The following is a 16,647-nucleotide window of genomic DNA, read 5'->3' as shown; positions in this document are numbered from 1 at the left end:
TGCAGTGGCGAAGATCTAGGCTCACTGCAAGCTCCGCCTCCCGGGTTCACGCCATTCTCCTGCCTCAGCCTCCCCAGTAGCTGGGACTACAGGCGCCCATCACCACGTCCGGCTAATTTTTTTTTTGTATTTTTAGTAGAGAAGAGGTTTCACCGTGTTAGCCAGGATGGTCTCGATCTCCTGACCTCGTGATCCACCTGCCTCGGCCTCCCAAAGTGCTGGGATTACAGGCGTGAGCCACTGTGCCTGGCCAACTTTTTTCCTAGTTGTTAATTTTAGCAGAATTTTAGGCAAGACATATCTACAACTCTGAATCTGTACTACATTATATGACTTCATTCATATAATTCATCTGTATCATTCATAATTCCATCATTCTAATATTGTTAGCTCCCATATTGGTGTATTCACTTTCAGTCTTCTTATGATTATGCATACATATTTGACATAGTTATAATCACACTTCATACATAATTAATTCATATGGTAAGCTTCTGCCCATATTAACGTAGTCTTCATTGCTATCATTTTCACTTTTTTTTTTTTTTTTTAAGGCAAGGTCTCTGTCGCCCAGGCTGGAGTGCAGTGGCACAAACTCAGCTCACTGCAGCCTCCGCCTCCCAGGCTCAAGCGATCCTTCCCCCTTGGCCTTCCAAAGTGCTAGGATTTCAGGCACAACACTATGGCCGGTTAAACCTTGCATTTTTTGTAGAGCTGGGTTTCCTCATGTTGCCCAGGCTGGTCTCAAACTCCTGGGCTCAAGTGATCGGCCCGCCTCAGCTTTCCAAAGTGCTGGGATTACAGTATCATTTTTAAAACTGCATATTTCATTATTTTAAAAACGATACTCTTGAGTATTTAGCTATTTCCATTTTTGTTTCATGTTAGTAAAACAAAATTTTGCTAAAAACGTTGCTAAAAATGATCATCATACTAGTTTAGTCTTAACACCCTGTCTTCTTGCCCTGTCTAATTTTTGGTACTGCTCTCCTTGTATTCCCAAATAATTATCTCCATCTCCTCCTATTCCCATCTCTATGTTTACTTGCATCAGTGCTCCTCAAACATCTCAGAATGCAAGCCATTAGACTTCAATTTCTTTTTTTTACTTCATATATTTATCTTATCATCCTCCTGCTATATTTTTCAAATATAGCTTTTTGCTTATTTCTTCCAAGTACGGCCAAAATAATTATCTTTGAATAGAAGCCTCAAATTGTTTATCATGCCTTCAAAATAATTTTTATAAGAAAATATAAATAAGGAAGGGTCTTGCATAAAACAATAAGAGAATGTCATTAACCAAGGACTATGTTTAATCCAATTCTGGAGTTCCTGAGGTCCAATTTTTAAATAGGCTCTTTTAAACACTTAGTGAATAAACAGTTATTAAATACCTACTGTACGTCAGGAAGTGCCTAGAGATACAAAAAGATTTTTCAAATGTTTCATTTTCATAAACACATATATGATGTAATTGCCTGTTACTTCCCTCTCTGTTGAGCCCATCACAAAGACTCTTAATCTGGAGTCCCAGGACCACAATGACTGTCTGCCAATTCCCTGAAACTGTGTGTAAATATCTTAGGGTTTGTGCATTTGTGGTTTTCATCCAGCCATTAAAGAGAACTATGCCATCTGAAGGGTCGAGAAACTCCTCTCTAGTGTTTACACGTTCGTTTGTTTAAAACATGTCAAATCTAACCTTAGAGTTTAGGGGAGCCAACAAAGGATTTCCAGAGTGTTATCTGTAGGGTTTCACCTCTTAATGTGCCCAGTCTCCCTAATTCTTGAGGAGCGATAGCCCTGTCTTAAACATCTTTGCATTTTCAGCACCAAAATAAGCTCCGTTCAATATTTTATCATGAAATTCGTCATAGAACATTTACATTCCGTTGGCTGCTTTCCTCATCTGATGAGCCCAGGGTAAGCGGGGTCTAGGTCACGGTTGTCACTCCCTACACAGATGATTCCAAAGGGTTTGTTGGGTTTGGGGTGATGACAAGGGGCGGCGACGAGGGCAATTCAATCGAAGCTTCCTGGGCCTCTCTGGGAGTCAGACCCCGATCCTCGAATTCGCATTGCCCATGGAGGAAATAATAAGGGTTGTTATTTACAAGGGCGCTGGTGAAGAAAAGGGAAGGCCCGGAGCTGCCCAGCGAGTCGGCGATGAGGACCCAGGCAGTGCCTGGGCCTCGGCCACCCGCCCTCCCCTCGGGTCGAACACAGCTGGCGTCACGGCCACTCACTTGGTAAAGGCCTCTCCCAGGTCGATCACGACCGCCGTCTTCTCTCCGCCGCTCCCCAGGCCCTCGTAGAGCGGCATGGTAGTAAGGAAGACTGAGAGAAGAGGGTCGCAGCCTCCGCCGCGAACAAGCTTCGGCGCTCGGGGGGCGGGGCCGGGACTCCGGCGCTCGGGCGTCGGCGACGGCGGGGGCCACGAGCGGCGGCGGCGCGCCGGACCCGGGCTGTCCCAGGCTGTGCCTCACCCCGCGTTGGACCAAAACGCTTGCAGGTGCGGCCGTCTCCAGGACTAGGGGAAAAGAGGCGCTGGCAGGCGCGAATCCGAGTGCGGGTGTGCGGAGGCCGCGGCGATCAGGCGCGCCGGGCGCCCCGAGGGGGCGGAGCCGGCCTCCCTGTCGTTCCCGCCCACCACGCCCCAAAGCCGCACCCACGCGCGGCTGTGAAGAGGTTCGGTCTCAGCTCACTGTGAAAAGGTCCCTGAGGACCTGGCGGCGCAGGGGTCCCCGAGAGACGACGCAAACCCGAAGCTCTGATTCACGCTCTTGGGGGGCAAAAGATGCTGAGCCCCTATTCTGTGCTAGGCGTTTTGCCTAATATTTAATCTTCTCAAGAAATACCAAGAATATGTGTTTTCTTATCTGTGGGAACCGACGCACAGAGAGATTAACTTTCCCGGCGTCCCACGGCAGAGCCAGGAGCAAACCCACAGACTTCCTAATTGCAAAGCCTATGCTACTGATGCTTTAGAGAATAATACGTACAGACCATGCTTTAGTTAGTAGTCTTTCTGAAAGTTTTTATTTTACTCCAGAATTAAGCTAAAGTATCATCGTGAATCTTGAATCTATCTATGGAGGAGCGGTCGGGATGGTTTAGTAGAAGGAGCATTGAAGCAAAGGCCCCTGTTAGGTTGGTGCGAAAGTAATTGCTATTTTTGTCGTTACTTTTAACGTTTACATTACTGTTTACATCTTTGTCAGTTCACAGCTTTCTGTGAAAATACTTTTTTCTGCAAATATTAGCTCTAACTGTATCTATGCATAGGAGTGGAAAAGACTGTCAAAGGAGAGGCTCTACAATAAGAAAGGAGGTTCAAGGGTAAATCGGTGAGGAATAGCAACATTTAGCTGATGTACTGGGTTGAACGTCCCTCCAAAATTCTTGTCCACTGGGAACCTCAGAATGTGACCCTATTTGGAAATAGATTATTGGCAGATGCAATCAAGTTAAGATGAGGTTATACTGTATTAAGATGGACCCAACTATCCGAGCGCAGTGGCTCACACCTGTAATCCCAGCACTTTGGGAGGCTGAAGCGGGAGGATCCCTGAGCCCAAGAAGTCTAAGGCTGTAGTGAGTCAGGATTGTGCCGCTGCACTCCAGCCTGGGCAACAACAGAGTGAGAGCTTGTCTCTCTCAAAAAAAAAAAAAAGAAAAAGAAAAAGGCCCTACTCCAATGGTTGGTAACAAGAGTTAGTGGGGTAGTTGGGGATAAGCTATTTCCATAACAAAAACTAATGCCGTAACAATGCAGAAATTTGGAATGCGATATTAGTAAAATTCATGTTTAAGTCCAAATTACTGATCAGTGATCCTCCTTGAAAGCAAATTGCTGGAGATAGGAGGATGAAGTTGGAGTTATGATGGGGAAGAAAACTGTAAGAAACGTGGGAAGAGATTAAATTTTTTGCTTAATAGGGTCAGAGTATTTGAATAGGACCCCTCACTTGGGTTCAGATTCTGTTTCTGCCACTTTCTGTCAAGTCCCTAATACCTCTGATCATCCACTTCCTTATCGGTAAACTGTTCTGCTGCTTCACAAGGTATTTGTAAGGATCAATTTGGAATTATGTTTCTGAAACTATTGAAATGATGAAGTGTTGTTATTACCCATTCTATGTTTTCCATGACAGCTCACCAGCTGTATTTGTTTCCTAGGGACTGCTATAACAAAGTACCACAAATGGTGGTTTGAGGCAACAAAAATTTATTCTTTCACACTTCTGGAGGTGAGAAGTCAGAAATCAAGGTGTCAGCAAGAACAAGGTCATGACCTCTTTGAAGGCTCTTGAGGAGGATCCTTTCTTGTCTTTTTTTTTCCTTTTTTTTTTTGAACTGGAGTCTCGGTCTGTTGCCCAGGTTCGATCTCAGCTCACTGCAGCATCTGTCCCCCGGGTTCAAGTGATTCTCCTGCCTCAGCCTCTCGAGCAGCTGGGATTACAGGCGCCTGTCACCACACCCGGCTATTTTTATTTTTATTAATTTTTTTTATTTTTAGTAAAGATGGGGTTTCACCATGTTGGCCAGGCTGGTCTCAAACTCATAACCTCAGGTGATCCGCCTGCCTTGGCTTCTCAAAGTGCTGGTATTACACCGCGCCCAGCCCAGCCTTTTTTTTTTTTTTTTTTTTTTTTGAGGCACAGTTTCGCTCTTGTGGCTCAGGCTGGAGTGCAATGGCATGATCTCAGTTCACCACAACCTCAGCCCCCTGGGTTCAAGCGAGTCTCCTGCCTCAACCTCCCTAGTAGCTGGGATTGCAGGCACGTACCACCGCACCTCGGCCTCCCAAAGTGCTGGGATTACAGGTGTGAGCCACTGCACCCGGCCTTTTTTTTTTTTTTTTTAATAACAGAATCTCTCTCCATCATCCAGGCTGGCGTGCAGTGGTGCAGCCTTGGCTCACTGCACTCCAGACTGGGCTCAAGCTATTCTCCTGCCTCACCTTCCCAAGTAGCTGGAACTGCAGGCGTGTGCCACCTTGCCTGGCCAGTTTTTGTATTTTTTGTAGAGAGGGGTTTCACCATGTTGCCCAGGCTGGTTTTGAACTACTGAGCTCCGGTGATCCGCCAGCCTCAGCCTCCCAAAGTGCTGGGATAACAGGCGTGAGCCACCGTGCCCAACCTTCTTTCTTGCCTTTTTCTAGCTTCTGGTGGTTGCTGGCAATCCTTGATGTTCCTTTGTTTCTAGATACACAACTCCAATCTCTGCCTCTGTCATCACTTGACCTTCTTCCCTGTGCCTCTGCAGTTTTCACATTATGCACTCCTCCCTGTGTCTTCACATGAGTTTCCTTCTGTGTTTGTCTCTGTGTCGATTTCCCTCCTTTTTTCTTGTTTTTCTTTTTTTTTATTCTGTATTCTGCTGAACAAATTTCTCTCTTCTTGTTTATTTTTATTTTACTATTATTTTTTGAGATGGAGTTTCACTCTTGTCGCCCAGGCTGGAGTGCAGTGGCACGATCTCAGCTCACTGCAACCTCCGCCACCTGGGTTCAAGCGATTCTCCTGCCTCAGCCTCCCAAGTAGATAGTGCCTGGAATTACAGGCACCTGCCACCATGCCTGGCTAATTTTTTGTATTTTTACTAGAGACAGGGTTTTGCCATGTTGACCAGGCTGGTCTCAACTCCTGACTTCAAGTGATCCACCTGCTTCAGCCTCCCGAAGTGCTGGCATTACAGGTATGAGCCTCTGCGCCCGGCCTCCCTCTTCTAAGGATATCAGTTACTGGCTTAGGGTCCATCTTAACCCAGTATGACTTCATCTTAACTTGATTACATCTGCAAAGGATCTAATTCCAAATATAGTCACATTCTAAGATTACTGGTGCACAAAAATTTTGGGGAGGAGACTATTCAACCCAGTACACAAGCTAAATGTTGGTGTTCTCCATGGTTCTGCTCTTGAACCTCTTTTCTTAATGTACACCCTCTCCTTTGCCAATCTCTTCCACTCCCATAGACACAGCTAGAGATAGTATTTGTTGAGTTCTATTTGCTAGCTCTCCTTGCTATACATAATCCCATTTATTCCTCACAACAACTTTATGAGTTAAGTGTTACTGTTACTGGGAAGGAGTCTCAATCCAGACCTCAAGAGGGTTCTTACACCTCGCACAAGAAATAATTCAGGGCAAGTCCATAGAGTAAAATGAAAACAAATACATTAAGAAAGTAAAGGAATAAAAGAATGGCTACTCACAGGCAGAGCAGCGGTGTGGGCTGCTTAACTGCTTATATTTATCGTTACTTCTTGCTGATATACTAAACAAGGGGTGGATTATTCATGGATTTCCGGGAAAAGGTTGGACAATTCCTGGAACTGAGGGTTCCTCCCCCTTTTAGACTATATAGGGTAACTTCCTGATGTTGCCATGGCATTTGTAACTGTTGTGGCACTGGTGGGAATGTCTTTTCATGTGCCTTGACATTATATTCTTCATGTTTCTTTTGTTTGGGATTAAGTGAACTTGGACCTATGGTTTTATAGTTTTCATCAAATTTGGAATATTTTGACTTTTGTTTCTTCAAGTAATTTTTCTATATTGACTCTTCTCCTTTGGGTAGTCCAAGTACATATGTTATTAGGTGGTTGAAAGCTTTCTCATGGCTCACTGATTCTTCTTTTTCCTTTTTCTCACTTACATTTTTTTCTCTGTGTTTCTTTTTGTATAGTTTCTACTGTTTTGTCTTCATGTCTATTAATCTTCTCTTTTGCAGCATTTAATCTGCTATTAATCCCATCCAATGTATTTTTCACCTCAAAATTGTATTTTTAACTTATAGAAGTTCAATTTAGGTCTTTTTCTTTGTATCTTTTTATTTTTATTTTTTTCCAGACAGTTTTGCTCTGTCACCCAGGCTGGAGTATAGTGGTGTGATCTCCCCATTGCAACTTCCGCCTCCTGAGTCAAGTGATCCTTCTACCTCAGCCACCCAAGTAGCTGGGACTACAGGCACATACCACCATGCCCAGCTCTTTTTTTTTTTTTTTTTTTTTTTTTTGGTGGAGAGACAGGATTTTGCCATGTTGCCCAGGCTGCTCTTGAGCTTCTGGGCTCAAGCAATCCACCCATCTCAGCCTCCCAAATTGCTGGGATTACAGGTGTAATCTGCGCCCAGACATTCTTTGTATCTTCTGTGTCTCTCCTTAAACATGCTTGTGTTTTTCTCTACCTTCTTGAATGTATGGACTATAAATATAATTATTTTAATGTTCTTGTCTACTAATTTTTTTTTTTTTTTTTTTGAGATGGAGTCTTTCTCTGTCTTCTAGGCTGGAGTGCAGTGGTACAATCTTCACTTACTTCAACCTCACCTGCCTGGTTCGAGCAATTCTCCAGCCTCAGTCTCCTGAGTATCTGGGATTACAGACGTGAGCCACTATGGCTGGCTAATTTTTTTTGTATTTTTAGTGTAGACAGGGTTCACCATTTTAGCCAGGCTGGTCTCAAACTCCTGACCTCAGGTGATCCACTCGCCTCGGCCTCCCAAAGTGCTGGGATTACAGGTGTGAGCCACTGCACCCGGCTTGTCTGCGAGTTCTACCACCCGTGCCCTTTCTGGTTCTATTTCTATGTTTTCCCCTTGCTATGAGACATATTTTCCTTCTTTTCTGCATGACTGTTAAGTTTTGATTAGATGCCAGACAGTGTCAGTTTTACATTGTCAAGATACTGATTTTTTTTTTTATTTCTTAGAATATTCTCAAGCTTTGTTCTGGAATGCAGTCAAGTTACTCAAAAATAGTTTTATCCTTTTGGGGTTTGCTTTCGTAGATGGGACCAGAACAGCCTTTAGGCCAGAGCTAATTTTTCTCAACTAGTGAAATAAGACCCCTCTTTTAGTATCCTACCTAATGCCCGAGGTATTACAGGGTTTTCAACTGTGGTTGGTGGGAACACAAACACTTCCAAGCTGAATGTTAACTTCAGGGAATTAATCTGCCTTCGCTTTTTTGGCAGTTTTTTTCCCCAGCCTTGAGTAGTTTCCTTACATGCACGTAGCTAAAAATTCAAGGAGAACCCTGTGCAGGTTGCCAAAGCTTTCTCTCTTTTTGTGCAGCTCTTTCCTCCTTCTACAGCTTTCTCCCATTGGTACTGTCCTCTGTGAATCCTACTGCTTTAGCTTTCCTGAATTTATGACTTTGTCCCTAGTGGGAGCAGTGTGGGTTCCCTCTCCCTGTGCTTCATCCTGGAACCTCCAGACAACAGGCTGAAGCAATCACAGGGGTTACCTTGCTTGTTTCCTTTCTGTCAGGGATCACTGTCTTGCACTGCCTATTGCTTCCTATCTGCAAAACATTGTTTCATATATATTATGTCCTGTTTTCTAGTTGTTTTAGGTAGGAGTCCCTGTTACTCTATCATGTCTTACAGGAGAAGTCCCTCCAGAAACTGATTTTAAAACCAGCATTTTGTATAAATAGTTGTGTCAGTTATCTATTGCTGCCTAACAAATTTTCCCAAAATTTAGTGGCTTAAAACAACCACCACTTATTTGCTCATGATTTTGTGTTGGTAATTTGGCTGGACCAAAACAGGTAGTTCTTATATTCCACATGGTGTCAGCTAGGCTCACTCATGTGTTTGCAGTCAGTTAACAGGTCAGCTGGGGACTGGCTTGTCCAAGAAGGCCTCAGTCACATGTCTGGCAGATGGTGGTGGCTTTCAGTGGAGCCCCTCTCTCTCTGTGACCTCCCACCCTCTTGAACATGAAACCAGTTTTATTTAATTGATAACAGAAGCATACCAAAACCCTGAAAGCTGAAGTTGCTAGGTTAGGGCCTACCTTTGGAAGTCACACATCACTTCTGTCTCAGGCTATTAGTTAAAGGAAGTCACAAGCCCAGCTTAGGTTCTGGGGTGGGGAAATAGACTCCATTTAATTGTTGGAAAGGGGAGTGAATTCACACAGTGAAGAAGCACAAACACAAATAATTACAATTCTTTGTAGTAGATTGTCATAGTAACTAGTCAACAAAACATGTATTTAATGGCATCGTTTGTTTTGAAACTATCTTCTGGGTTAGAGGACGGTCTATTATAAGGAAATAACTAGTTTATTTTGGCTTAAAAACCTTATTGTGGGAGGATAACCCTTTAGACCTTTGCCATGAGCTATGAGGTGTCAGGATGTGGACTAGAGAAACTATTGGGCTATAAGTGGCTAGGAGATCAATGTTAATACCCTCCGTAGAGAAAAGAAAGAGGAAAGGGAAGAGAAAAAAGGAGAAGATAGAAAAAAATAGTAGTAGTTCACAAAGTATAGGAAAAAGAATTATCTTCTTGCCATCTGTGAGTCAAAAAGGACTCTTTCCATTGCATGGAACAGAAACCTAACTCAAAACTGGCTTGCTTAACTGAAAATCCTGAAATAGAATGGGGCATCAGGCATGGCTGGATCCTGTGCTAACAGTGCAATCAGAATAGTTCCATCTTTCTGTTTTCCTCTAGGTTGGCTTCATTCTCAGGCAGGCTTTCTCCTTGTGAGGGCAATGTGGCTCCCAGAAATTACAGATATATACCGACCAGTATAGCCATACCCAAGAGAGAAAGCTTCTCTTTTTAAAATTTCAGCACTTCTGGTGCTGACTGGCCCTGCCTCAGTCCATGTTCATACTTGAACCATGAGCAGGAAAATGAGATACTCTTATTAGCCAGGTCTTCTGACCATTGCTGAGGTGGGCTCTGCCCTGTGAGAACTAAAGGACAAAAAGTGGGGGAAATGTGGTTTCTCAGCAGAAAACCAGGGTATTTTTCTTAGAAGCAATGGGAATAGATGATGGACAGGCTGAAACAATGGAAGCCCTAAGGTGCCTCTGTCCTTTTCTCTCATACACAGCCTATTTTACTCCATTCCCACTGTACTGCCTAACTTAAATGAAGATAATAATGAGTCCTTGGAGCCCATGTTGATAAACTGCTCATTCTTAGTCACCAAAGCCCTCCTAAGAGCTAATGATCACTGCCTCCAAGAATACTCAGCTTGTTTAACTCAGAAACTGATGTTAGGTCCAGAGCGGCTGGGAAGGTGACCTAATCTTAGCTTTCTGAATGTGCTATAAAATCCCTCTAATGTTTGATTGATGAAGAAGAGTTTTCATCAGCATCGGTAACTCAAGTAGTTGCATTTATAGTTAGAAGTTTATTTTATAACCAGAGTCACCTAGATCCCTCTCCTTGCATCTTTTCCTGTCCTAATGAGTTGCAAAGTCCTGTAGATTCCAACTCTCTGCAATCAGAAATGTGTCACCAGCTGTTTAATTGGTCTCTGGCCTCTCCACAGTCCACTGTCTATACTGCAGGCAGAGTGAGCACTATAAAATGCAAACATAGTCATGACACTCTTCACTTAAAATATTTCAATGACACTCTGCAGTTCTCAGATAAGGCAGCTGCTGTATCAGCCAACCAGTAGTTTCCCAAATGTATCCTGCTACTTCACACCTCCCATATTGTGCCTAGAGTCTCTTCTTTATCTAACTGCTTTCCTTTTTGTCTTTCCAAATTCTGCGAAAGTATCACCTCCTTTGAAAAGCCTTCTCTGACCTCTGGTCTGTTTTAATCTATTTTAGCTCTTCATCTGGCCTTTCACGGCACCCTGTGCATATTATAGCACATTTAAACACAAGATCCAGGAGGGCAGGGATCTTTTTCTGCTTAGTTTGCTGTTGTATCCCCAGTGCCCAACACAGCACCTGCACATGGTAGGTTCTGGATAAATATTTGATAAATGACTAGCACCTATTACTGTAACATAGTCCTTTATTTACTGTGTCTTCACTGAGATTAGGAACTTTATAGGCCAACACCTAGAGAGGACTGAGTATGGACTAGGCACTTAGTAGTTTTTTTGAATAGATAACAGTAGCATGAAAATATGATCAGCTGAATGGTTCTCAGCTCACCTTGAAGTCAATTTGCAAGGGATAGTAGGGAACTTTTTCAGAGTCTGAGCATGCAGCTATCCATCTATGTGACTGACCACAATAGTGGTTTTGAAGCTAACCTCTTAAAGAAAATTTCATGCCACATTTCATGAATGCTTATAACATATTGTAATAAAACTTCAAATAATGAGCTAGAGCCCACAACCAGTTGAAATTATGGTAGTGTGTCCTCTTCTAAGAAAGAGAAGTAATTCACCAGAGAAAAGTACCAGGAACTATGTTAAGGTCAGGACACAGTCAGGCTGATTTATTAGACTCTTCATTTCTGTAGAACCAGACAATGCAAATGTATTGCCAGCTACAACTACAAGGTATGACAAAATCCTGAACCATCAATCACAGAATCAGTTACCCACACATACTTATACTTGTAAAGGGAGAGAAAATTGGCTAAAATATTTAATAAAGCTTTTTATAAACCATTCATGGAGCATAAAAGTATTCATTTGCTGACCTAGCATTCTATTTCACTAATATTCTACTATAAATGATTTCATGCTGTGCCTGCCAATAGATGGAGAAAATACCTCAGGCCAGCATCAGATGTGGAATTGACCCTAATGATTTAATTTTTTTATATTGTTGCTAAGATGAGAGAATGAGGCTTTTTTGTTTTTTCTAATCATTTTCTTCTGTTAGTCTCAACCAGATAAGTTTCATATTTTACAAATAAAAACGGTTAGGTTGATCTGATTTTTAAAAAATGATTCGAAGTAGAATGATTTGAGAATGTCGGTTACAGTTCTGTTACTCTAAGGTCTTGTTTACATTCAAGGCAATGATGGAAAGAACATTATTCCTTAGGTATTTGACCCATGCATAGTAACATTATGGTCTTGTTGAGGCATCAGTAGGACATATTATTAAAGAAAAATCTATTGATAGGGAACTTTTAATAAATTACACTTTTTTTGAGACGGAGTCTGGCTTTGTTGCCAAGGTTGGAGTGCAGGTACGATCTCGGCTCACTGCAACCTCTGCCTCCTGGGTTCAAGTGATTCTCCTGCCTCAGCCTCCCAAGTAGCTGAGATTACAGGCGTGTGCCACCATGCTCAGCTAATTTTTGTATTTTTATTTTTGAGACAGAGTCTCACTCTCTTGCTCAGGCTGGAGTGTAGTGGTGCGATCTTGGCTCACTGCAAGCTCCGCCTCCGGGGTTCACGCCATTCTCCTTCCTCAATCTCCCGAGTAGCTGGGACTACAGGTGCCCACCACCTCACCTGGCTAGTTTTTTTGTATTTTTTAGTAGAGACGGGGTTTCACCGTGTTAGCCAGGATGGCCTCGATCTCCCAAAGTGCTGGGATTACAGGCGTGAGCCACTGCATCCAGCCCATTTTTGTATTTTTAGTAGAGATGGGGTTTCACCATGTTGGACAGGCTGGTCTGAAACTCCTGACCTCAAGTGATCCACCCGCCTCTGCCTCCTAAAGTGCTGGGATTACAGGCATGAGCCACCTCTCTTGGCCAAATTATACATATTTATTATAGAAAATTCCTATTTTGTTAACAAAGCAACGATCTTTCTTCCTTCCTTCCTTCCTTCCTTCCTTCCTTCCTTCCTTCCTTCCTTCCTTCCTTCCTTTCTTTCTTTCCTCCCTCCCTCCCCTCCTCTCCCCTCCCCTCCTCTCCCCTCCCCTCCCCTCCCCCCTCCCTCCCCTCCCCTCCCCTCTCCTCCCCTCCCCTCCGCTCCCCTCCCCTTCCCTTCCCTTCCCTTCCCTTCCCTTCCCTTCCCTTCCCTCCTTCCTTTCTTTCTTTCTCCCCTCCCTCCCTCCCTCCCTCCCTCCCTTTCTTCCTTCCTTCCTTCCTTCTCTCCCTCCCTCCCTCTCTTCTCTCTCTCTCTCTCTCTCTCTCTTTTTCTGAGACAGAGCCTCGCTCTGTTGCCCAGGCTGGAGTGCAGTCTCGGCTCACTGCAACCTCTGCTTCCCGGGTTCAAGAGCTTCTCATGCCTCAGCGACCCGAGTAGCTGGGATTACAGGTATGTGTCACCGCTCCCAGCTAATTTTTGTATTTTTAGTAGAGACACGGTTTTGTCCTGTTGGCCAGGCTGGTCTCAAACTCCTGGCCTCAAATAGTCTGCCCGCCTCAGACTCCCAAAGTGCTATGATTACTAGTGCAAGCCACCATGCCCAGCCAGCAATGATTTCTTGTCTAGTATGTGCAGGCAGAGTGCTAAGTCTGGTATCTCAGTTAATTCTTGCAAATCTTTATTAATCAACATATGAAAAATATCTCCTGCTCATAGAGGTTAAGTAACTTGTATGAGGTCATACTGCTAGTATGTGACAAAATTTGGACTTGCTCTTCCTATCACCCCACATTGCCTTTAGAAAAAAAAATGACAGCTAAATTATACATGTGTTCATCAGGCACTCCTAAAGGGAAAAAAAAATCTGGAGCCAAACCATTTAAATAAATGTGACAAGATATATCTAAAATTAAACAGTGCATTGAAGGGTGTGATTTGTTCCGCTACAGAAAACGTATTCCCAGACAGTCTAGATTATGTCTCTGATCAATATGCTCAGTGAGAGAAGGATATTCCATTTTCTGAAAACGATCCCACACATTTCAGCTGCAAATAGTTAATTAGTCATTTCATAGCCAGAAAGAAGGGAGTAATCCTTTAGTGTCCATATGGCATACGTTTTCCAAGCTTATTTTTACATTCCCTTCAGTTCTTTCAATCCCAGCCTGAAAAGATTACTTAGATGATTTAGATGTAAAGAAATGTCATCCTGTACACTCTATCAGGACATGCATTGAGCCCCTCTTCTCAAAGGCCTTATCAGACAGAGGTGGTTTTACCAATGGGGCTTATTTCTCCAAGAAACAAATTCAAGTAACAGAAGCACTGACTGGAAATTTTGTACTAAGGAAACACTGTTAAAATCTTTTAGATGTGATAATGGCATTATGGTTATATTATTAGGAAAGAACTCTCTTTTAGAATTGCATGATGAAATATTTATGGGAAAATGATATCATGCCTGAGATTTACTTCAAAATAATGTGGGGAGAGAGGTTCGTGAGTTTGTAGATGGGGCAGATGCACCATAGGTTGATGGCTGTTGGCCTGGGTGATGGCTATTTGGGGGTTTATTACACTAGTATGTATATGTTTGTATATTTGAAAAATGTTAAAAAATGCACTCACATCTGGAAATATATAAACAAAAAAGAATATAACAAAAGAAAAAGTTAAAGCTTTTTTAAAAAAAAGAAAGAAAAAAGCATAATAAAAAATTTAAAAGTTAAGATTAAAAACCAGAAAATATGCAACTAACAAGGCTGACTCACATATTGGGATGTACATTCACTGTGTAATAATCCTCACCTTCAAGTACACTATTTAGGATAGAAGAACAGTACTCAAAGTATGTTTTGAGAGGATTGTTTGTTGTCCATAGGCATCAGTGTGTATCAGCCAATATTTATATCAGGACAACATTTTCATTACTATTTTGGTGTAAGAAATTTTGATGTGATTTTTCTCATTGGGGTCGTCCAAGAAAAGCATACCTAAAAGAGCTCCATTTTCCCCATTATTTTCTGGGAGGTTTTGTTGTGATCATCGTTGTCATTGTTGTTGTTCCTATTTTGTAGTACTGTTTTCTGTAGTGGCAACAATTGGGATTGTGTGAGGTATATATCCCATGGCATGTGGGGTTCTGCCACAGTCGTCTGTCATTTGGAAATATTTGAGAGGCACTGTTCTAATGATTGAGTCTAATCATAACGTCTATATTCTCACTAGTCATTAAAGATTGGTAAAGCCTAGTCACACGTCCTTACAGAAAATAATATGCCATATTGTCTAACGTTGTCAGCAGGCATCACGAGAGGGAAAGAGAAAACTGTCAGTCTATGCCCTGTAATTCAGGGGCAAGGGTGGAGGCAAAAGCAGAGTAGCATATGTTCAACTGAGAAGTGGATAAAGACAGTGTAGTACAGCCATACAATGGAATATTATTCAGCAATTCAGCAACAAAAAGGAATGAACTACTGAAATACCCTACAACATTGGATGAACGTCAAAATCATTATGTTAAATGAAAGACTCCAGATACAGAAGATAATATATGATTCAATTTATGGGAGCTGTCCACAAAAGGCAAATCTATACAGATAAAAAGTAGAGTTTCCTAGGGCCAGGAACAAGAATGGGCATTAATTCTAAATGGACATTAGGGATCTTAGTGGGGTGATAGGCATTTTCTAAAACTGGATTATGGTGATGGTTGCACAACTCTGTAAATTTACTAAAAATCATTGAATTGTATGTTTAAAGTCAGTGAATTTTATTATATTTAAATTATATGTCAACAAAGTTTTTTATAAAAATCAGATCAGCTCTAAAGTATTATTTTTCACTTTTCTTTTGATATTTTTGAGTGTATGAGATGTGGCAGTGATCAAAGCTAGTGGAGTGGTATAGCCCAGAAAGAAGGTTTGCTTGTCACATCTTACAATGTTCCAAAGGCCTGACTTGGAATTTCAGTACCAAGGAGCTTTGTATAAAAAATTGTTGGCGTGGACTAGGCATGATGGCTCATGCCTGTAATCCCAGCACTTTGGGAGGCTGAGGCAGGTGGATGGCCTGAGGTCAGGAGTTCAAGACCAGCCTGGCCAACGTGGTGAAACCCCGTCTCTACTAAAAATACAAAAATTAGCCAGGTGTGGTGGCAGGTGCCTGTAATCCCAGCCACTTGGGAGGCTGAGGCAGGAGAATCGCTTGAACCTGGAAGATGGAGGTTGCAGTGAGACGAGATTGCGCCATTGCACTCCAGCCTAGGCGACAAGAACGAGATTTCGTCTCAAAAAAAAAAAAAAAAAAAAAAATTGTTGGTGTGGGGTGCATGTCTTTTAGAAGTGTTTGAAAGGCCTTCTCGTTATCCTAGGGAAAAGGCTTCTCTTCTTCAATTCAGAGTCAATCCCTGCACTCGGCCTCTGGGCCTCATCCCTCACACCTTCTCAGTGGCCATGCTTCCTCAGTTATACCTGCCTCCTTCTGTTTCTCACCAGTATCTTTTTAAAAAAGAAAATCCTCCCTTAACCTTATCTTCCCCTCTAGATACCACCCTATCTCTTTTCTGTTTGATCTTTGTGAAAGAGTTGTCTACATTCATTGCCTCATCTTTCTTTCTTCACATCATTCCTCAACCTATTGCACTCTGTATTTTGCCACCTGACCAATATTGCTCTTGCAAACCACATCAGTTTCTTCTTTGTTTGCTGAATCCAATGGACATAGGTCAGTGTTTAGCCTACTTGATTTCTCTGTAAATTTTCAAACTGTTGACTGCTCTCTCCTTGAAACTTTCTCTTCCCTTAGCTTCTACAATACTACTCTTTTTTGGTTTATCGCATATATTATAGATATTTCTTTGGAGTTGTCTACTATTCTATCTCTTAATATGTTAATATACTGTTCTCTACCATTTTGTCTTGGGATCACTTCTTTTCTCACCTCCACACTTGCTACCTCAGTTAACTTATTCTCTTTCATGGCTTCATTTACCATCATATACTCATGCCCAACCCCACTCTCACACAGGCTGTAACTTCAGCTCAGATATGTTGCTTGAGCTTAAAACTTTATTATCCAACAAAACACAGACAAATTCTTTGCAGACATCCCACAACCACCTTAAACTCAACATGTCCAAAACTTAAC

General features: G+C 42.4%; 1 protein-coding gene across 2 annotated transcripts in view; it reads right to left on the bottom strand.

Annotated features, from left to right (window-relative positions):
- The window catches only part of ACTR10 (actin related protein 10), a 34,304-nt gene extending 31,683 nt beyond the window's left edge, over window positions 1-2,621 (bottom strand). The window contains exon 1 of one of the 2 annotated variants that reach the window (XM_037984045.2): window positions 2,250-2,621. Coding sequence is in view for 1 of the 2 variants with exons in the window: in XM_007986814.3 (XP_007985005.3) it covers window positions 2,250-2,326 (77 nt within the window). In the remaining variant the exon portion in view is untranslated. The remainder of the gene's footprint in view (window positions 1-2,249) is intronic. The other variant, XM_007986814.3, reaches the window with a different exon arrangement.
- Between the last annotated feature and the right edge of the window lie 14,026 nt (window positions 2,622-16,647).

This window comes from Chlorocebus sabaeus, chromosome 24 (assembly GCF_047675955.1).
Source record: "Chlorocebus sabaeus isolate Y175 chromosome 24, mChlSab1.0.hap1, whole genome shotgun sequence".
Lineage (NCBI taxonomy): Eukaryota > Metazoa > Chordata > Mammalia > Primates > Cercopithecidae > Chlorocebus > Chlorocebus sabaeus.
Note: the sequence above shows the minus strand (reverse complement) of the source record. Positions and strands in the feature narration are given on the sequence as shown.